The 22,825-nt window shown below is 49.9% G+C and overlaps 1 protein-coding gene across 1 annotated transcript; it reads right to left on the reverse strand.

Annotated features, from left to right (window-relative positions):
- Window positions 1-1,405: 1,405 nt before the first annotated feature.
- nfkbie (nuclear factor of kappa light polypeptide gene enhancer in B-cells inhibitor, epsilon) lies at window positions 1,406-20,847 on the reverse strand. The gene is made up of 6 exons (XM_078535369.1): window positions 20,376-20,847; window positions 15,154-15,256; window positions 7,357-7,561; window positions 6,518-6,606; window positions 4,806-5,054; window positions 1,406-2,107 (listed from the first exon to the last, which is right to left on the reverse strand). Exons 1-6 carry the CDS (start codon window positions 20,795-20,797, stop codon window positions 2,039-2,041), a joined length of 1,137 nt encoding a protein of 378 aa, XP_078391495.1. The 5' UTR covers window positions 20,798-20,847; the 3' UTR covers window positions 1,406-2,038.
- Between the last annotated feature and the right edge of the window lie 1,978 nt (window positions 20,848-22,825).

Consider the following 22,825-nt stretch of genomic DNA (forward strand, 5'->3'; position numbering starts at 1 on the left):
TGCTTAAATATAGCTGCATGAAAATGAGAACTAACTGCTATGAGGAAGCAGCCTCAGAGTTTGCACGGACACACTCAGTGCAGTGAGAGAAGCTTACAGAATAGGAAGAGGCCATTCAGCTCATCTTGCCTGTGTTGCCTCTTTGAAAGAGCTCTCCTCTCCGATTAGTCCCAGTCTCCTGCTCCTTCCCCGTGGTCCTGTAAATCTTCCCCTGTCAAGTATTTTTCCATTTACCTTTTGAAAGTTACTATTGAATCTACTGCCACGGCCTTTTCAGGCAAAGGGTTCCAGATCACAACAACTCGTTGTGTCAACAAAAAAAAATCTCCTCATGTCGTTCATGACCCTCCCATCACTGGAAACCGTTGGTCCCAATTTCAAGATCAGTCATCATTTTAAACACGTGTCTCCCCTTCGCCCTCTCTACTCTAAGGAGGAGTGCTCCAGCTTAGGGACATAGGCAATAGGAGCAGGAGTAGGCTATTCAGCCCCTCAAGCCTATCCCGTCATTCAACTAGATGATAGCTGATCACCTACCTCAGTCCCATCTTTCCAAGCTATCCCCATGTCCCTTGGTATCTTTAATAACTAGAAATCTATCGATTTCTGTCTTGCATATACTCACTGACTGAGTCTCCACAGCCCTCTGGGGTAGAGAATTCCAGATTCACCAACCTCTGACTGAAGAAATTCCTCCTCATCTTGGTTCTAAATGATCTATCCCTTATTCTGAGACTGTGTCCCCTGGTTCCAGATGCCACCCCCCCACCCCAACCCAGGGCAAACATCCACCCTGTTGAGCCCTTTAAGAATTTTGTATGTTTCAATGCGATGACCTCTCATTCTTCTAAACTCTAGAGAATACAGGCCCAGTCTCCTCAATCCCTCCTCATACAACAATCCCACCATCCCAGGAATCAGTCTGATGAACCTTTGATGCACTCCCTCTATGGCAAGTATATCCTTCCTTCCGTGAGACAAAAGCTTACTTACTTTTATGTTCAATTCCTCTCATAATAAAGGATAGCATTCCATTAGCCTTCTTAATTACTTGCTGTGCCTGCATATTAACTTTTTGTGACTCATGTACTAGAACACCTCTGCACCTCGGAGTTCTGCAGTCATTCTCTGTTTAAGTGATGCACTGCCTTTTTATTCTTCCTGCCAAAGTGCCTAATCCACTTGGCCCTGGGCCTCTCCAATGCTCTAGGCTCCAGGCCTGGGACTGAAGGTTGGAGATTCCTGGGCCTCAGAATCAGGAGTTGGGGTGTGAGACTCACTTATTCTTCAATCCTAATGTAACTGACATTGGCAACAGCAGACAGTTACCGCGGGTGTGGGGAGCGTGGCATTCTGCATCAGAAAGCCCCATTCCTAGCAACGGACTGGAATCCATTCTCACGAGCAGGTGTTAGTTCACGTTTATTACTGAGTCCACCAGTGTACAGAAGAAAATGAACACCGGGAATGAACAAGTCCAAGATGAGATGTTAAACCAAGGCCCCATTTGTGCTCTCGGATGTGAAAGATCCCATGAAAGATCCCAATTATTGCTAATTGAACAGGGGAATTGTTCTGGTGTCCAGTTCAATATCTATCCCTTATCCTGTATCAGTAAAGAGTGTTTATCTGGTCATCACAATGCTGTTCGTGGAATCTTGCCATACCCAAATTGGCTACTGCATTCTGTAAATAATCACTATCAAAAAATCACAAAAATATTTCACTGCCTGCAAAGCGCTTTGAGACGTCCTGAGATTGTGAAAGATGCCATAGAAATGTAATAACTCCTTCCTCTTTCTTGTATTGTCCTGTGGCAGGTCGTTTAGGAGATGGTGTTAAAGTGAACACATCCCAAAGTTCCCAGTTTGAGGTTTCGGTGTGGGTGAAGAGGTCACGACCTCTAAACCCCAGTGGCTCGTCAATTCACTCATGATGAGTATTCAGCCAGTCCTTGAACCAAGTCTGCAGTTCTGGTGAAGCACCGTATCTATGCCCATCCCCATCTCTTGTGAGGCTTTTAGCATCCAACAAGTCATCAAAATTCAGAGCATGTTACTGGCCTCCCCATCAACTTAATATCATCAAATGGAAACAAGGCAAGGATCTGCAGAGAGAGAGAGAGAGAGCAAACTTTAGGCACAGCTTTTGGAGAGGGAAGGTGCCAGGGATCTGTCAAAGAGTCATAATGGCAGAGGTGGCCGCCATTCAGCCCATCAGCAGGTGGCTATGATCTGGAATGTGCTGCTTCAAAGGGCATTGGAAGCAGGTTCAATAGTAACTTTCAAAAAGGACTTGGGAAAACACTTAAAGGGCAAAAATATTGCAGGACTATGGGGAAAGGGCAGGGAGCTAATTAAATAGCTGGCACAGTCACAATGGGCTGAAAGGCCTCTGTCTGTACTGTCTCATTCTCATGATTTACTGTCAGAGATAAGGATTACAAAATGAACTTTCATTGCAACAGGGGCCACAGAATGAAGGTCAGGAAATGATTCAACTGTTTAACTGAAGTGTCAGGAAGATATATTATATTATAATATTATTGGAATTTTTTGTTAAGTAGAGTAATAATGGGGACTGTGTCTATGTCTGTGTGTGTGATTTAATTAAATTAAAGGCAGCTGGTCTGAAGGCTTTGATGTATTAGACGATAAGCTAGGTTTGAAATGTTAACTAGATAGGCACAGGTGTAACGGGAGCATTTACATTTTTAAATAAAGCAGACTAGATTGTTTTCAAAGGAGGGGTGAAATGTGTCACCTAGCCAGGTGAAGCTCAGAAACAGTGTGTTTATTTTTCCCCATACTGGTAAAATTAGTACAATGAGAGATTTTTATTATCAGAGAGGTAAAGTCCAAAGACATAGTGAAACAATGGGAATTTGCATTTAAAGGGGAAAATATGTATAAAGGAAGGTATTCTAAGATCTAAAACACGTGTAAAAACCCTTTAGCATCTACTCCTCAAGCTGCTGTCTACAATGAACTGGAATTAAGAAAACTCACTTTGAATTGGATTGTTCGGGGTATCGTGTTTCTTTGCCTGGGTCTTTTAAAATCTATGAGTCTCACTGTTGCCTTAACAAAAATGTAACTGGGAGTTAGATTAATTAGAGGATTTAGAAGTTATCATAGTAGTAATTTGTAGCTCTATGTATGTATTTAAAATATTTTCTTCTATTAATAAAGGTTTAATTTAGTTTTGTAAGAATCCTACAAGACTTGTTGGTCTTATTACTACTGAATTCAAAGCATGCATTTCAAAGTTATACAAATTGCAAAACAAGTTGTGGCAGTTGTTTCAAGCTTCACTCTGGGATTTGAGCAGCTCAGCATTTATCATAACAAAGCTTCTTTCAGGGAGATGCAGCCCTCTCCATCCCACACACCTTGGTGACAGAGTGGGTTTGGGTTATAAGATATGGAAATTCCTGGTGGGGATGGGTTCAAATCCTAGATGACATGTTTAAAAATGCAGAACTGAAAAAGGGAATCGGCGACAGTACTGTCACCCGCACACAAGTTCCCAGCAGACACCGGGCGTATTTGAAACCATCATATCTGTGTCAGCCCTTTACTGAAGTACTTAATCTGATCCATTAGCTCACACTCTACAGCTTGCCACCACCCCCATATACACTTCCTCCAGTTGGCACATTTTAGTTTAGGATTCTTAGCCTCAGCTTTAAAGTATCCTTTCATTTACAGGTTGGTTTTAATCTCCATTTAACTGTAGACTTCCTTTCCATCTTGTAGGAATATATTTTGTATTGCTGAAAAATAAGAGACATTTATTTGTCGAAGCTTTTCATCTTGCACTCATCAGGGCAATTCGCAAGAATACAAAATATAAAAGGAACAACAATTTATACTGTATGAGAAGAGAGTGCTGATTGGTTGGCAAGTGGACTTTGATTGGTAGAGGCGTTGCCATGGAGAATGCACCAGTTGATGTTAACTGGCAGTTATCTACCAAGCACCGTTTGAAATTTAAACCAGGCAGCTTGACTCTGATTGGTCAAGGCTCTGAATGCTTTGACAAAAAAAAGCCTATCTTTTCAGCAACACTCAAGTTCTGTACTACCAAAGGACTATTAACATATTTTGTATTTGAGCTGACTATTTTCCACTGATGTCATTTTCCCACTCATTTCGTTCTCATCCTTGTTTCCAAATCCCTCCATGACCTCCCTATCTCTGTCATCTCCTCCACCCCTACAACCCTCTGAGGTATCTGCATGCCTTTAATTCTGGCCCCTTGAACATCCCTGATTTAAATCGCTGCATCATTGGTGCCTTCAATTACCTGGGTCCCAAGCTCTGGAATTCCCTCCCTAAATTTCCTGGCCTCTCTACCTCACTTCCCTTGTTTAAGACGCTCCTTAAAACCTACCCCTTTGACTGAGTTGCCCTAATATCTTTTATGTGGCTCAATACTGTCTGCTTTGCTCCTGTGAAGCATCTTGGGATGTTTTAGCACATTAGAGATGTTAAATGACTGTTAGCTGTTGAAGTTTAGTAACTTCTCTGTCCCACTAGCTTGCTCTGAAAAGTGTCTCATCTCTCTGAACTCTGATCTTTTGCAGGGCAGGACCCCTTAGCTTTGAACTCTCTTCACTCTCAACTTGAACATGACTAGATCTGTTTTCTTTTATTCGCTCATGGGATGTGGGCGTTGCTGGCTAGCATTTATTGCCCATCCCTTATTGCCCTTGTTCAGAGGGCATTAGCCCAGTGCTTTTCTGATTTCCTGCCGTTTGTTTCCTGTTCATGTCTGCTTCACTCCGTGTTTGCTTCACTTACATCAACGTTGCCAGTGGCCAGGTCCTGGGCAGTGTCCCCCTCCACATTGGGGAGCAGGGGATCTGCCCCAGCCTGGCACAAGATGTCTGCAGTCTGGGTGTCCCATCTGCCTACTGCAAGGTGCAGGGCTGTGCAGCCATTATACATTATTGCATCAACACTGGCTCCCCTCCGCAGCAGAAAGTGCACGAGCGACTGGTCCCCAGACTCCACAGACAGGTGCAGACAGGTCTTCCCACTCGGACCATCCTGAAACAGAACAAAATTAAAAGGGAAGTAAGCAAGAGACGAGGGGACCCACAGATGAAGAAAGGGGCAGGCGGGCAGAGAGAGAGAGAGAGAGAGAAAAAGAGAGAGGCGGGGAGAGAAAGAGAGGCAGGTAGAGAGAGAGAGAGAGGCAGGCGGGGAGAGAAAGAGGCAAGCGGAGAGAGAGAGAGAGAGAGAAAAAGAGAGGCGGGGAGAGAGAGAGAGGCAGGTGGAGAGAGAGAGAGAGAGAGAGAGGCAGGTGGAGAGAGAGAGAGAGGCAGGCGGGGAGACAGAGAGAGAGAGGCAGGCGGGGAGAGAGAGAGGCAAGCGGAGAGAGAGAGAGGCAGGCGGAGAGAGAGAGAGAGAGAGGCAGGTGTGGAGAGAAAGACAGACACAGAGGGGAAGAGACAGAGAGAGTTTGAGTGAGAGGGGGACAGGCAGAGAGAGAGGGGGAGGGGCGCAGGCGCAGAGAGAGAGAGAGAGAGACACACACACAGAGGGAGAGGGGGGCAGGGAGGGAGAGGGGGGCAGCGAGGGAGAGGGGGGCAGCGAGGGAGAGGGGGGCAGCGAGGGAGAGGGGGGCAGCGAGGGAGAGGGGGGCAGCGAGGGAGAGGGGGGCAGCGAGGGAGAGGGGGGCAGCGAGGGAGAGGGGGGCAGCGAGGGAGAGGGGGGCAGCGAGGGAGAGGGGGGCAGCGAGGGAGAGGGGGGCAGCGAGGGAGAGGGGGGCAGCGAGGGAGAGGGGGGCAGCGAGGGAGAGGGGGGCAGCGAGGGAGAGGGGGGCAGCGAGGGAGAGGGGGGCAGCGAGGGAGAGGGGGGCAGCGAGGGAGAGGGGGGCAGCGAGGGAGAGGGGGGCAGCGAGGGAGAGGGGGGCAGCGAGGGAGAGGGGGGCAGCGAGGGAGAGGGGGGCAGCGAGGGAGAGGGGGGCAGCGAGGGAGAGGGGGGCAGCGAGGGAGAGGGGGGCAGCGAGGGAGAGGGGGCAGCGAGGGAGAGGGGGCAGCGAGGGAGAGGGGGCAGCGAGGGAGAGCAGGGCAGCGAGGGAGAGGGGGGCAGCGAGGGAGAGGGGGGCAGCGAGGGAGAGGGGGGCAGCGAGGGAGAGGGGGGCAGCGAGGGAGAGGGGGGCAGCGAGGGAGAGGGGGGCAGCGAGGGAGAGGGGGGCAGCGAGGGAGAGGGAGGGGGAAGGAGAGACAGAGACAAACATGCAGAGAGAGAAAGAGAGAGGGAGACAGAGGGAGAGACAGAGTGAGACAGACAGGCAGAAAGGAAGAGGGGGAGACAGGCACAGAGATGGAGAGAGACAGAAAGACAAGCAGAGAGAAAGAGGAAGAGACAGATCGGCAGTGAGAGAGAGAGAGAGAGAGAGAGACAGTCAGAGAGAGAGAGAGAGTGGGAGACAGAACTTGAGATGTGCTTTAACCGAGGAGAGATAAACTGAAAGGGCCGCCGGGCCAGGAAAGTTACAGCCTCACCTGGGTGTTAATGTTGCTTCCCTTCTGTAGCAGCACGGCTATGATCTCCTGGTTCTTCATGAGAGTTGCTACATGGAGGCATGTCCTACCTACAACCAATATAGAGGGCAAAAAATACAGAGATCAATCCATGACCGCCGGGGCCCGGACACACAGGCCGCTCGGCCGCCGGGGCCCGGGCAAACAGGCCGCCCGGCCGCCGGGGCCCGGACTAACAGGCCGCCGCCGGGGCCCGGGCAAACAGGCCGCCGCCGGGGCCCGGGCAAACAGGCCGCCGCCGGGGCCCGGGCAAACAGGCCGCCGCCGGGGCCCGGACTAACAGGCCGCCGCCGGGGCCCGGGCAAACAGGCCGCCGCCGGGGCCCGGGCAAACAGGCCGCCGCCGGGGCCCGGGCAAACAGGCCGCCGCCGGGGCCCGGGCAAACAGGCCGCCGCCGGGGCCCGGGCAAACAGGCTACTTGGCTGCTGCCAAGGCTGTAACTCTTTTGAGTCAAACCAAATAAACTTAACAAATCAGGGGACAAATTAAAATGCAGCCCCTTAAAGGGAAACTGCAAAAATAAAAGACAAAATTTAAAGGAAACTTACAAACATGAAACCAAAATGTGATCAAAGGGGTCAGTAAAACACCCCAGTCCCCACCGAGCATGGAAGACCTCGACAGTGCCAGCGGACACCGCGTGCTCCCTCAACAGAGACACTCAGCCGCAAACATAGCAGCGGAAGAGGAGCAGATAGTCAGGCTGGACAAATTCCTCGATCGCCTGCTGCCTGGAGCTGTTAATGGCTGTAAGTGCACACACACCTGGGATAGATGTGTACTTGCTGGCCCTCCCTTACCTTGCCAGTTCTGGAGCTCCATGTTCAGCTTCATTCCTGTCTTGTTCCCTGTCAGCAGCCTCACACAGTCGAGTAGCTGGTATTGACAGGCCAGGTGGAGCGGAGTGTTCCCATTCCAGTCTTGCTGATCGAGACTTACCCCCTTCAGCATGAGCTCACGTATAATGTTCAGCTGCTCAGTGTAAACAGCTAAATGCAGGGCTGACTGAAACAAAAAGGGGACTTGCTAAAACATCATATTCTACTCCCTTAACTCCCTCTTCAAACTCCCAGACAACTCCACAGGGCCAAACCTACCCCCTCCCTCCTCCACCTCCAAACATGCAGACTCCACCACTTCCCCAATCTCCACTCACTCACCACTGGCTAAGACCCTGTCCTCACCCTCCCCAACCTATATTCAAAGGCATTTCCACCTCACAAGTGCCAGGCATTAACCATTCCCAACAAGAGAGAATCTAACCATCTCCCATTGATTTTCAATGGCATTACCATCACTGAATCCCCCACTATAAACATCCTGGGGCTTAACATTGACCAGAAACTGAACTGGACTAGCCATATAAGTACTGTGGCTACAAGAGCAGGTCAGAGGTTAGGAATCCTGTGGTGAGTAACTGACCTCCTGACTCCCCAAAGCCTGTCCACTATCTACAAGGCACAAGTCAGGAGTGTGATGGAATACTCCCCACTTGCCTGGATGACTGCAGCTTCAACACTCAAGAAGCTCGACACCATCCAGAGCAAAGCAGCCCGCTTGATTGACACCCCTTCTACAAACATTCACTCCCTCCATCGCCAATGCACAGTAGCAGCAGTGTGTACCATCTACAAGATGCACTGCAGAAACTCACCAAGGCTCCTTAGACAGCACCTTCCAAACCCACAACCACTCCCATCTAGAAGGACAAGGGCAGCAGATAGACGGGAACACCACCACCTGGAAGTTCCTCTCCAAGTCACTCACCATCCTGACTTGGAAATATATCACCGTTCCTTCACTGTCGCTGGGTCAAAATCCTGGAACTCCCTTCCTAACAGCACTGTGGGTGTACCTACACCACATGGACTGCAGCGGTTCAAGAAGGCAGTTCACCACCACCTTCTCAAGGGCAACTAGGGATGGGCAATAAATGCTGGCCCAGCCAGTGATGCTCACATTCCGTGAACAAACAAAACCAAAAACAAATTGAACCTCCTACTATCCAATTAACGAACACTAAATATTCAGACAGCATATTTTCATACTTGGAGGCAGGGCATGGAGAGGATCTAGTGAGGTTACTTACAGAATATAAAAGAATTGGTAGGGGCAAACCAGGATGTACAACCTTAGCCATTCATGATGTAGGAGAACCCCTCCTATAAAACAGCATCCTTACTGTTTCAGGCCAGAGAAATAAGCCCAGGTGAAAGCACAGATCCAGTTGTTAGAATCATACCTCAAGACTGAAGCTTTATTTTACGAAATGGAAGGATTTGGCATGGCCTAGTCCTCTGGATGCTAACCTGGGATATATTTTTTTTCAAAAGGTCATAAGTTTACCTTGGAGCTGTGAACAAGCAGGCCTCTTCCAAGAAATCACCTGACCTATATGGTACTTGAGGAGGAGTTGTTTGTTTGTTTGTTGAACTGCAAAACACTAATGAAAAGCTGGGAGGTAAAAAGGGAGGAAAAAAAACTTAAGTTGTGAACCTGCTTGTTTTGAAGGCAGGCTTGTTGGAGAACAAGCTGAGAAAGGAAGGCCACCTTGACTGGCTCCCTCTCTCTACCTTGCCTAAAATTGTGTGTGGCTATCAACCTGTAGCCAGAGAACCCTCATCTGAGTGTAAACTGTCAGCATTTGGGCCTGTAAAGCTGAGACCAGTTGGTGAGACCGTGCAAACACACACCGGGACTAGTGGACTGTCTTCACACTAGAGAACTCCAGGTCAATAGTGTCGAGACCCTGTGGACTTTATCCTTTACTTTATAACGCCCATCCTCCAAAGCCCATCTCTGCAGAGAGACTCTGTCTGTCTGTGTGTGTCTGTGCTGGGGGAATTCTTTAGGAAGAGACAGATAGTTATACTTCCCGATTACAACTGTGTATTAACCAATACTTGCAACTTGTTAAAAAAAGTTTTATTTAAAATAAATTAATCATTCTGAGTTTTTGAACAAAGTCTGGTCAGAGCCTCTTTTCTTCTGGGTACTAGAGGTATAGGTACACAATTGGCCGTTTCTGAGAGAAAATTAAACATTTAAAGTAACGGTACTGCGGAGTAGTGGGGCTTGATCATTTGCGCACTCCTCCCGTCCTGGTCGTAACGCAGAACATGTTAGAAAATCACCTCATTGAACCCAGCCAAAGCGGCTGGAGTTCCCCTGTTGTGTTAGTGCTTAAATCAGATGGGTTGACCAGTTCTGTATAGACTACAGAAAGGTCAATGCAGTAACAAAAGCAGATTCCTACCCAATTTCTTGCTTGGAAGATGGTATTGACAGAGGCGGTGACATAGTGATATGGTCACTGGACTGGTATTCCAGAGACCCAGGGTAATGCTGGGGACCTGGGTCCGAATCTCACCATGGCAGATAGTGAAATTTGAATTCAATAAAAACTTGGCTGCCAATTGTCACAAAACCCATCTGATTCACTAATGGAAGGAAATCTGCTGTCCTTAGCTGGTCTGGCCTACATGTGACTCCAGACCCACAGCAATGTGCTGGACTCTGAAATAACCTCTGGACAAGGGAAACAAGTGCTCACCTAGTCAGTGACGTCTACATCCCATGAACGAAAAATAAAACAAAAGTTGGTAGTGCCATGTTTCTTACTAAAATAGATCTGATGTATTGGCAGGTTCCTTTAACACCCTGACCTAAAGAAACATCAGCCTTTGTTATGCCAGATGGGCTTTTCCAATGCTGAGTGATGCCATTAAGGCTAAAAAAATTGCCCCAGCAACTTTTCAGAGGCTAATGAACCAAGTGATAGCCGACATTCCTGATTGCGTGGTTTATCCTGATGATGTACTGATATATAGTGACACCTGGAAATACCACTTGAAACAGCTAGAAGCCCTGTTTTAAAAACTAACATCAGCTGATTTGGTAAGAAATCTTGCCAAAAGTGAATTTGCGTAAGCGCGAGTAGCTTATCTAGGATATATTATAGGACAAGGACATGTGTTGCCAAGTACAGTGGAAGTACACGCATTGTGGAGTTCCCTACCCCTGAAACTAAGCGAGAGATCATGAAGTTTTTAAGCGTGTGGGGTTTTACCACAAATTTGTACCAAATTTTAGTACTGTAGCTGTTCCACTGATGGACTTGCTACAAAAGAAAGGCAAGTTAGTGTGAATGGGAGAGTGCCAAGCATCTTTTGAAAGGCTGAAAGCTATTTTGATTAATGAACCAAATTTCACTAAACCCTTCAAAATAGCAACTGATGCTAGTGACCTGGGGGTAGGAGCAGTCCTGTTACTAGGAGATGAATCAGGCAGAGAAAGGCCAGTGAGATACTTTTCCAAAAAGCGGAATCATAAGAACATAAGAAATAGGAGCAGGAGGCGGCCATTCGGCCCCTCAAGCGTGCCCCGCCATTCAGTAAGATCATGGCTGATCTGCCCCAGGCCTCAACTCCTCTTTCATGCCAGTTCCTCATAGCCCTCAACTCCCCGATACTTCCAAAATCTATCTACCTCCTCTTTAAATACTTAGCGATCTAGCCTCCACAACTCTCTGGGGTAGAGAATTCCAGACATTCACTACCCTCTGAGAGAAGAAATTCCTTCACATCTCAGTTTTAAATGAGTATCCCCTTGTTCTGTAACTATGTTCCCTAGTTCGAGATTCCCCCACTAGTGGAAACATCTTCTCAACATCTACCCTATCACGCCCCCTCAGAATCTTGTACCTTTCAATAAGATCACCCCTCATTCTTCTAAACGCTAATGAATAAAGGCCTAACCTGTTTAGCCGTTCTTGATAAGTCAGCCCCTTCACCCCAGGAATCAGCCTAGTGAATCTCTTTTGAACTGCCTCCAATGCCAGTGTATCCTTTCTTAAATACGGAGACCAAAACTGCACACAGTACTCTGGGTGCGGCCTCACCAACACCCTGTACAGTTGTAACAAGGCTTCCCCATTTTTAAACTCCAACCCCCTGGCAATACAGGCCAAAATACCATTTGCCTTCTGAATTACCTGCTGTACCTGCATGATAACTTTTTGTGTTTCATGCACAAGAACACCCAGATCCCTCTGTGCTGCTCTTTTTTGGAGTCTCTCTCCATTTAAATAATAGCTTGCCTTTTGATTATTCCTACCAAAGTGCATGACCTCACACTTTCCTACATTAAACTCAATCTGCTAAATTTTCGCCCACTCACTCAACCTGTCTATATCCCCTTGCAGATTCCTTATGTCCTCATCACAACATGCCCTCCCAACTATTTTGTATCGTCAGCAAATTTGGATACATTACACTCTGCCCCCTCCTCCAAGTCATTTAGATAGTAAATAATTGAGGCCATAGGACTGATCCTTGTGGCACTCCACTAGTTACGCCTTTCCAACCTGAAAAAGACCCATTAATCCCAATTCTCTGTCACCTATGTGTTAACCAATCCTCAATCCATGCTAATACATTACCCCCATTGCCGTGAGCTCCTATCTTGGCCAATAACCTTTTCTGTGGCACATTATCGAATGCCTTCTGGAGATCCAAATACACTACATCTACTGGTTCCCCTTTGACAACTCTGCTAATTATATCCTCAGAGAGCTCTAGCAAATTTGTTAAACATGATTTCCCTTTCACAAAACCATGTTGACTTTGTTTGATTGCGTTAAGCTTTTCTAACTGTCCTGTTATTTCTTCCTTAATAATGGACTCTAGCATTTTCCCAATGACAGATGTTAGGCTGACTGGCCTATAGTTTCCTGCTTTTTGTCTCCCTCCCTTCCTGAATGGGGGCTTCACATTTTCGGTTTTCTGCTGGGACTCTCCGGTAATCCAGTGAGTTCTGGAATATTTTGACCAAAGCCTCCACTATCTCTGCAGCCACTTCCTTTAAAACCCTTGGATGCAGGTCATCAGGTCCTGGCGACTTGTCTGCCTTTAGTCCCATTAGTTTGTCAAATACTTTGTCCCTCGTGACAGAGACTGTTAGAAGATTTTTCCTCCCAGTAGCTCCTTCCTTATCTGATATCTTTGGGATGTTTATAGTGTCCTCAACCGTGAAGCCCGATGCAAAATATTGGTTTAAATTATCTGCCATCTCCCTGTTCCCCGTCATCAACTCTCCAGTCACATCCTCCAAGGGTCCCACACTCACTTTAGCCATTCTCTTTTATATACCCCTAGAAGCTTTTACTGTTTGTTTTTATATTTCTTGCCAAATTACTTTCATAATCAATTTTCTCCCTCTTTATTAGCTTTTCACTCATCCGCTGCTGGTTCCTAAAAAATTCCCTATCCTCTGGCCTACCACTAGTTTTCGCCACTTTGTATGCCTTAGTTTTTGATTGGACACTCTCCTCGACCACGGGTGGTTCATCCTTCTCATCGAGTCCTTCTTTTTGACCAGGATAAATTTTTGCTGTGTGTTTTGAAATATCTGCTTAAATGTCTGCCACTGCTCATCCGCTGACCTTCCCCCTAGTCTATTTTCCAAGGCCGCTTTAGACAACTTTGCCTTCATGTAATTGCCCTTATTTAAGTTGAGGACACTGGCTTGAGACCCAAGTTGCTCGCCCTCAAGCTGAATCTGAAATTGACACCAGAAAAGATACTCTAAAATGGAGAAGGAAACCCTGGGCTTCCTATTGGCTCTTAAACATTTTGACGTGTCTGTCCATGGATTCAGGGAAACACTGGTATATAGGTGTATGGACAGAATCATTAACCAGAATGCCAATATTTGGATGGAGTTTATTATGACAGCCTTATCACTTAAAGATTGTCCACATTGTGGGGAACGATAATGTCATTGTTGGTGCTTTGTCTGGAAGTTAATTTTGCCTTAAATTTGCTAAAGGCCAAAATGGTACAGAGAGTAACTTTGTATAAAAGTGAATGAATGAGTGTGTGGGTGTGTTTTCGTATTTTTTGTTGATGTTTATTACACTTTGTAATGAAACACATATAAATACAGCCTTTCATTTCTCCAAGGTGGCAAGTGTCATGAACACTTTAACCAAAGAAAATGGTTCATCTTCAAGGAAAGAACATTCCGGAAAAATTTGTATTTTAAAAGACACTGTCCCTTCAAGGGTTAATGCAGGAACTCTGCCATTCCTGGAAAAAGGTTCCTTTTACAAGAAAAGGTAATTAAGCAGTTGTAAAGGAGCTGGAAACCTCTTGAACCAGGTGGACTGTGTACAAAGGGGGTTTTTATGGCTCTGAAAGCAAAGCCATGCCTGGAAAACTGTGTTTAAAAGTTGGTTTTGGTTTGCTTTAAAAAAGTACCAACTGTTTGTGAAAAAGAGACAGCAGCCGTTTTGTAGTTCAGAACCAGTCGCAGGTGAATATAAGCTGCTCCTGAGTTGCTCTATGTGCTGGAATTGAGTACCTGCAAGTATTCTTCAAGTCCACCTAGAAATCAGTGCAAGAGTCATCGACTGTTTCGCAGATCAGTGCTGAGACCAACCATATAACCCAGACACCATTTCAAGGACTCCATCATTTTTCTTTTTTTAGGCAGTGGCCTAGTGTGGTTCACTATGTCCTTGAGGGAAGGAAATCTGCTGTCCTTACCTGGTCTGGCCTACATGTGATTCCAGATCCACAGCAATGTGGTTGACTCCTAAATGGCCTAGGAAGCCACTCAGTTCCTCAAGGGCAATTAGGGATGGGCAATAAATGCTGACCTAGCCAGTGATGCCCATGTCCCATAAATGAATGAAAAAAAAAATGGACTTTTAACCTTTGGCAGAATTCCTCTATTTTTATTTTATTTGTTTGTGTGTGCATGTGTGTGCGCGCACGTGGGGGTGCGTGCGTGTGCGCATGTGGGGGTGCGAGTGTGTGCGCGCGTGCGCGCATGTGGGGGTGCGAGTGTGTGCGCGTGTGTGTGTGTGTGCGTGCGCGCGCGCATGTGGGGGTGCGAGTGTGTGAACGCGTGCGCGCATGTGGGGGTGCGAGTGTGTGCACGCGTGCGCGCATGTGGGGGTGCGAGTGTGTGCACGCGTGCGCGCATGTGGGGGTGCGAGTGTGTGCACGCGTGCACGCATGTGAGGGTGCGAGTGTGTGCACGCGTGCGTGCATGTGGGGGTGCGAGTGTGTGCACGCGTGCGCGCATGTGGGGGTGCGAGTGTGTGCACGCGTGCGCGCATGTGGGGGTGCGAGTGTGTGCACGCGTGCGCGCATGTGGGGGTGCGAGTGTGTGCACGCGTGCGGGTGCGTGCTCGTGTATGTGTGCCCGCATAAGAAACTTAGGGCATTTCAAAAGAGTATACTTATAGTATACTTTCATATTTCATACTTTATGTTAATAAGCTTTGCCTTTCTATTGGACAAGTCTGATTTTATAATAAGCTAATAATTTTGTTGTCTTGTGAAGAAAGCTGGGTATTGAGTGGTCATTGTGAGATTAATAGATAAAGCACATATTTGACGATATAACTAGCTGGGAACATCATTTCAGTATATGTTGTGACCTGTGGAGTAGTGGGAGTAGAGACAGACAGTGCACTCCTCCCATCCCGGTCGTAACAAAACATGCGCATGCACACACAGCCCCCGAGACCAACTCCCACTCACTGTGTGAAGCCCCTCCCACAGCCCGCTTAACACAACAGTCATCACCTGGAACAGATCATTCTGCATGTTCAACACTTCCACTGTGAAGTAAGAAATGAAATGGAGGGCGCACTCTTCAGCTTTGTGGATTATTGCAAGGTGTACGATCCTGAAAGAGAAAGAGAGAAAGAGTGAGGCAGAGAGATAGAGGGTGACAGAAAGAAAGCGTGAGGTGGGGAGAGAGACGGAGGGATGGAGAGAATAAGCAGTCAGAGGGAGAGGGAGAGAGTGGGGGGGGAACATGTGGTTAGTCAGATCACAGAGTCAGATATTACCCTGAAGCTGAGGGGACATGTGTTACTCAGATATTTACAGAATTCAAGGGCATGTGGTCAAAGGAGCAGGGGAAACAAACCAGCAGGTCCCAGGCCCGAACCCAAGCCAGAGCCCAGGCCTGTTGAAGCTCAGCAGATGGGTGAGGTCTGCCCTTCACATTTTTATGGCACAGAAAGAGGCCACTTGGCCCATCGTGTCTGCGCTGGCTGAAAAATGAGCCACTCAGCCTAATCCCACTTTCCAGCATTTGGTCAGTAGCCCTGCAGGTTCTGGCACTCCAGGTGCATATCCAAATACCTATTAAATGTTGAGGGTTTCTGCCTCTACTACCCTTACAGGCAGTGAGTTCCAGTCCCCCACAACCTTGGGTGAAAAAGCTTTTCCTCATCTCCCCTCTAAATCTTCCTACCAATCACTTTAAATCTATGCACCCTAGTCACTGACCTCTCTGCTAAGGGCAATAGACCCTTCCCATTCACTCCATCCAGGCTCCTCGCTATTTTGTATATCTCAATCAAATCACCCTCAGCGACCCCAGTTCCAAGGGGAACAACCCCAGCCTATCCAATCTTTCCTCCTAGCTGCAATTTTCCAGGCCTGGCAACATCCTGGTAAATCTCCTCTGTACCCTGTCTAGTGCAATTACATCCTTTCTGTAATGAGGTGACCAGAACTGCACACAGCACTCAAGCTGTGGTCTAACTAATGTTTTATACAGTTCCAGCATAACCTCCCTGTTCTTATATTCTAAAGCTCGGCTAAAGGAAAGGATTCCATATGCCTTCTTCACCACCATGTCAACTTGTACTGCTACCTTCAGGCGTCTGTGGACATTCACTCCAAGATCCCTCACTTCCTTTACGCCTCTCAGTATCCTCCCATTAATTGTGTAATCCTTTGCCCAGTTTGACATCCCCAAATGCACAACCTCAGGGCTGAATTCATGTGTCCCTTTTCTGCCCAGCTGACCAGTCCATTGATATCGTCCTGCAGTCTACAGCAATCCACCCTGCAAGCTACCACACAGCCAATTTTTGTGTCGTCTGCAAACTTCTTCACCATGTCCTCAGAATTTACGTCCAAGTCATTAATATATACCACAAAAAGCAGGGGATCTAGTACTGAGCCCTGTGGAATCCTACTGGAAACAGCCTTCCAGTCACAAAAACACTTCTCAATAATTACCCTTTGTTTCCTGCCACTGAGCTAGTTTAGTATCCATTTTGCTACTGGATACAAATGGGCTTTTATTATTTTTGTATTTATATTTTTAAAAATTCATTCACAGGATGTGGGCTTCGCTGGCTGGGCCAGTATTTATTGCCCGTCCTTAGTTGCCCTTGAGAAGGTGATGGTGAGCTGCCTTCCTGAACCGCTGCAGTCCCTGTGGTGTAGGTACACCCACAGTGCTGTTAGGGAGGGAGTTCCAGGGTTTTGACCCAGTGACAGTGAAGGAATGGCGATATATTTCCAAGTCAGGATGGTGAGTGACTTGGAGGGGAACCTCCAGGTGGTGGTGTTCCCATCTATCTGCTGCCCTTGTCCTTCTAGATGGTAATGGTCGTGGGTTTGGAAGGTGCTGTCGAAGGAGCCTTGGTGAGTTTCTGCAGTGCATCTTGTAGATGGTACACACACTGCTGCTACTGTGCGTCGGTGGTGGAGGGAGTGAATGTTTGTGGGTGGGGTGCCAATCAAGCGGGCTGCTTTGTCCTGGACGGTGTCCAGCTTCTTGAGTGTTGTGGGAGCTGCACTCATCCAGGTAAATGGAGAGTATTCCATCACACTCCTGACCTGTGCCTTGTAAATGGTGGACAGGTTTTGGGGAGTCAGGAGGTGGGTTACTCGCCCCTTAACTGTTTGCTGGACCTGCATGCTTGCTTTCAGTGATTGGTGTACCAGGATGCCCAGGTCCCTTTGTACATCACCATTTCCCAACATATCACTATTTAAATAATACTCTGCCATTCTGTTTTTCCTACCAAAGTGGATAACTTCACACTTATCCATGTTATACTGCATCGGCCATGTATTTGCCCACTCACTCAACCTGTCTAAATCACCTTGAAGCTTCTTAACACCCTCTTCATCACTCAGATTCCCACCAAGTTTCTTGTCATCAGCAAACTTGGAAATATTACATTTGATTCACTCATCCAAATCATCGATATATATTGTGAATAGCTGGGGCCCAAGCACTGCTCCCTGCAGTACCCCACTAGTCACCGCCTGCCATTCCGAAAAATACCCGTTTATTCCTACTCGCTTTTCCTGTCTGCCAACCAATTCTCAATCCACGCCAATATATTACCCCCAATCCCATGTGCTTTCATTTTACACACTAACCTCTTTTGTGGGACTTTATCAAAAGCGTTCTGCGAATCCAAATATACCACATCCACTGGTTCTCCATCATCTATTTTGCTAGTTACGTCTTCAAAAAACTCCAGAAGGTTTATCAAACGTGATTTCCCTTTCATAAATCCATGTTGACTTTATCTAACCCCGTTGATATTTTCTAAATGTCCTGTTAACACATCTTTTATAATAGGCTGTAGAATTTTCCCGACTACTGATATTAGGGTAACTGGTCTGTAATTCCCTGCATTCTCCCTCCCTCCTTTTTAAATAGTGGGGTTATATTTCCCGCCCTCCAATCTGCCGGGACTATTCCAAAATCTACAAAATTTTGGAAGATGACAACCAAACGCATCCACTATTTCCATGGCCACTCCATTTAGTGCCCTGGGATGTAGACTATCAGGCCCTGGGGATTTATCAGCTTTTTTTAACTAAGACTAATTTCCTTCAATTCCTCCTCCTCACTAGGCCCTTGGTTCACTAGTCCCTTGGTTCACTAGTATTTGTCTGTGAAGAGAGAACTAAAGTATTTGTTCAACTGCTCTGCCATTTCCTTGTTCTCTATATTAAATTCCCCTGTTTCAGACTGTAAAGGACATTTGTCTTCACTAATCTTTTTCTTTCTACATATTTATAGAAGCTCTTACAGTCCGCTTTTATGTTCCTTCCAAGTTTACTCTCGTACTCCATTTTCCCCCTCTTAATCAATATTTTGTTCTCCTTTGCTGAATGCTAAACTGCTCTCAATCCTCAGGCTTGGTTCCTCGACATACTGGTCTAAAAAACCATCTCGTACAGATTCCAGGAACTCATCTGCCACAGTATTATTGGTAATTTGATTTGCCCAGACTGTATATAAATTACTGTGGCACCCCTGTTACATGCATCTCTAATTTTCTGTTTAATGCCGTCCCCTATCTTATCCCTGCTGTTTGGAGGCCTATAGACAACTCCCACTAATGTTTTCTGTCCCTTGTTGCTTCTTAGCTCCACCCAGACTGATTCCACATCTAGATTTTCTGAGCCAATATCCTTTCTCACTATTGCACCGATTTCATCCGTAACTAACAACATCACCCCACCCAACCTCCTTTTCCTTTGTGCCTGTCCTTCCTAAACATCGAATACCTTTGGATATTCAGTTCCCAGCCCTGATCACCCCGCAGCCATGTCTCCGTAATCGCAATCATTTCGTAGACGTTTACATCTATTTGCCCTGTTAATTTGTCTACCTTATTGCGAATGCTCCATGCATTCAGATACAGTGCCTTTAGACTTGTCTTTTTAACATTTTTACACACCTTTTTTGTACTATGGCCCTATTTGCTGTTAGCCCTTGTTTCCTCTGCCTTCCACTTTTGCTTTCTACTTTTCTATCTTTATTTCCCGCTCAGGTTCCCAACCCCCAAACACTCCAATTTAAAGCCTCCCCTACGTGAATGGGAAATCAAACATGCTGAACCTGTTGGGAGTTTTTTGAGCATGTTACTAACAGAATTGGTAAAGGGTAGTCAGTGGATGTAGTGGTTTTTGGGTTTTCAGATGGTTTTTGATAAACTCCCCCACAGGAGGTTTGTTAGCAAAATTAAAGCACATGGGATAGGAGGTAATGTACTGGCATGGATTAAGGACTGGCTAACAGGCAAGAAAACAGGAAGGCTAATGGTGTGTTAACTGTTATCGCAAGAGGATTTCAGTATAGGAGTACCAACATCTTGCCTCAATTATACAGAACCTTGGTTAGGCTGCACCTGGATTACCGTGTGCAGTTTTGGTCCCCTTACCTTAGGAAGGATATTATTGCCATAGAGGGAGTGCAACAAAGGTTCATCAGACACGTTCCCGGGATGGCGGGACTGTCCTGTGAAGAGAGGTTGGGGAAACTGGGCCTGTTTTCTCTAGAGTTTCGAAGAATGAGAGGTGATCTCATTGAAACCTACAAAATACTTCAAGGGATAGACAGGGTAGCTGCAGGTAAGATGTTTCTTCTGGCTGGGGAGTCGACAACCAGGAGACACAATTTCAAAATAAGGGGGAAGCCACTTAGGACCAAGATCAGGAGAAATTCTTCTACTCAGAGGGTTGTGAATCTTTGGAATTCTCTACCCGAGAGGGCTGTGAAAGCTCAGTCACTGAGTATGTTTAAAGCAGAGAGTGACAGATTTCTAAATACCAATGACATGAAGGGATACGGGGATAGAGTGGGGGAAAAGGCATTGAAGTGGATGGTCAGCCATGGTCTTGCTGAAAGGCAGAGCAGGCTTAATGGGCTGAATGGCCTCCTCCTGTTCCAATCTTAGTGAAGGGGAAATTTCAAGGCAGAGTTTTCGGACAGAATAACCAGCCTGATAAACCCCTGAGTGACACACCGGACCAGGCCGGACCGGACAGGGCCCCCTCGCCAGACCAGGCCGGACCGGACAGGGCCCCCTCGCCAGACCAGGCCGGACCGGACAGGGCCCCCTCGCCGGACCAGGCCGGACCGGACAGGGCCCCCTCGCCAGACCAGGCCGGACCGGACAGGGCCCCCTCGCCAGACCAGGCCGGACCGGACAGGCCGGGCCAGGCTGACCCCCCTCCGGACAGGTACTTACGAGTCTCCGTCCTCTCCCAGGAAGGTGTAGGGGTTGAGCGGGTTGAGCGGTTCTCCGGCCTTTGGACCAGGGCCCAGTTCCCGGTCCTCGGCCTCTCCCAGGCGGCAGTCCCGCTGCAGAGCCTCACTCAGCGACTCGGTGAGGGATTGTGATCCGTACGAGGAGTCCAGGCGCTCTCTGTCGGCCTTAGGGTCGGCCTCATCCCCGCCCGCGGCCCAGGTCCCGGCCCCGGTCTCCCGGGTCCCGGCCCCGGTCTCCCCGGCCCCCAAGCCGCCGGCTCCCTCCTCCTCCAGCCGCCCGCTCAGAGACACGGATCCATAGGAAGAGTCCAGGCGCTCGGCCTCGGGGCCCCACTCATCCCCACAGAGGGTCCCCCCAGGCCGGGTAAAACACGACTCACTGCTCCGGCCCTCAGGCTCCATCACCCCGACCGCTACTTCAACCAAGCGGCAGGCGGAGCGGGCCCTGACCACGCCCCTCCCTCCATCCTGGCAGCGCCCCGCTTACACTGACCCCGCCCCCTCCCACCCGGCACCGCCCCTCCTACACTGACCCCGCCCCCTCCCTCCTTCCTGGCACCGCCCCGCCTACACTGACCCCGCCCCCTCCCTCCTGGCACCGCCCAGCCCGCACTGACCCCGCCCCCTCCCTCCTGGCACCGCCCCGCCCGCACTGACCCCGCCCCTCTGCACTGACCCCGCCCCTCCCTCCATCCATCCTGGCAGCGCCCCGCCTACACTGACCCCGCCCCCTCCCTCCTGGCACCGCCCCGCCTACACTGACCCCGCCCCCTCCCTCCTGGCACCGCCCCGCATACACTGACCCCGCCCCCTCTGCACTGACCCCGCCCCCTCCCTCACGGCACCGCCCCGTCCGCACTGACCCCGCCCCCTCCCTCCATCCATCCTGGCACCGCCCCGCCCACACTGACCCCGCCCCCTTCCTCCTTCCTGGCAGCGCCCCGCCTACATTGACACCGCCCGCTCTGCACTGACCCCGCCCCCTCCCTCCTTCCTGGCACAGCACTGACTCCGCCCCTCTGCACTGACCCCGCCCCTTCCCTCCTTCCTGGCGCCGCCCCGCCTACACTGACCCCGCCCCCTCTGCACTGACCCCGCCCCCTCCCTCCTTCCTGGCACCGCACTGACCCCGCCCCTCTGCACTGACCCCGCCTCCTCCCTCCATCCTGGCACCGCCCCGCCCGCACTGACCCCGCCCTGTCTGCACTGACCCCGCCCTCTCCCTCCCTCCATCCTGGCAGCGCCCCGCCTGCACTGACCCCGCCCCTCCCTCCTTCCTGGCACCGCCCCGCCTACACTGACACGGCCCCTCTGCACTGACCCCGCCCCCTCCCTCCCGGCACCGCCCCGCCCGCACTGACACCGCCCCCTCTGCACTGACCCCGCCCCCTCTGCACTGACCCCGCCCTCTCCATCCCTCCTTCCTGGCACCGCCCCGCCCCCTCTGCACTGACTCCGCCCTCTCCCTCCCTCCCTCCATCCTGGCAGCGCCCCGCCTACACTGACCCCGCCCCTCTGCACTGACCCCGCCCCCTCCCTCCCGGCAGCGCCCCGCCTACACTGACCCCGCCCCTCTGCACTGACCCCGCCCCCTCCTTCCTGGCACCGCCCCTCTGCACTGACCCCGCCCTCTCCCTCACGGCACCGCCCCGCCTACACTGACCCCGCCCCTCTCCACTGACCCCCGCCCTTACATCCTTCCTGGCAGCGCCCCGCCTACACTGAGCCCGTCCCTCCCTCCTTCCTGGCACCGCCCCGCCTACGCTAACCCCTCCCCTCTGCAGTGACCCCGCTCCTCCCTCCTTCCTGGCACCGCCCCGCCCGCACTGACCCCGCCCCCTCCCTCCCTCCTTCCTGGCACCGCCCCGCCCGCACTGACCCCGCCCCCTCCCTCCCTCCTTCCTGGCACCGCCCCGCCTACACTGACCCCGCCCCCTCCCTGGCACCGCCCCGCCTACACTGACCCCGCCCCCTCTCCATTGACCCCGACCGCACTGACCCCGCCCCTACCCCATTGACCCCGCCACGCACGCACTGACCACTGCCCCCACCCCATTGACACCGCCCCGCACGCACTGACCCCGCCCCCTCTCCCCTGACCCCGCTCCACCTGCCCCTTCTCCCTTTCCACTGACCACTGCCCCCTCCCCTGATACCGCCCCCTCTCCTGTCTCCGCCCTCTCTCCTGATACCGCCCTCTCTCCTGTCTCCGCCCCCTCTCCTGTCCCCGCCCCCCTCTCCTGTCTCCGCCCTCTCTCCTGTCCCCGCCCCCTCTCCTGTCTCCGCCCTCTCTCCTGTCCCCGCCCCCCTCTCCAGTCCCCGCCCCCCTCTCCTGTCTCCGCCCCCTCTCCAGTCCCCGCCCCCCTCTCCTGTCTCCGCCCCGTCTCTCCCTGACACCGCCCCGTCTCTCCCCGACACCGCCCCTCACCC

The sequence above is a fragment of the Cetorhinus maximus genome, unplaced genomic scaffold (assembly GCF_964194155.1).
Source record: "Cetorhinus maximus unplaced genomic scaffold, sCetMax3.hap1.1 HAP1_SCAFFOLD_414, whole genome shotgun sequence".
Taxonomy (NCBI): domain Eukaryota; kingdom Metazoa; phylum Chordata; class Chondrichthyes; order Lamniformes; family Cetorhinidae; genus Cetorhinus; species Cetorhinus maximus.

Bases quoted from the DNA above. Each gene is read 5' to 3' on its own strand.
- nfkbie (XM_078535369.1), bottom strand. From the start codon at position 20,797: ATGGAGCCTGAGGGCCGGAGCAGTGAGTCGTGTTTTACCCGGCCTGGG. The intron at 7,562-15,153 runs GTGATGACTGTT...TTTTTGTTTCAG, and splicing joins TGCAGAATGATCTGTTCCAG to TCAGCCCTGCATTTAGCTGT. The intron at 6,607-7,356 runs GTAAGGGAGGGC...TATTGGTTGTAG, and splicing joins GGAGCTCCAGAACTGGCAAG to GTAGGACATGCCTCCATGTA.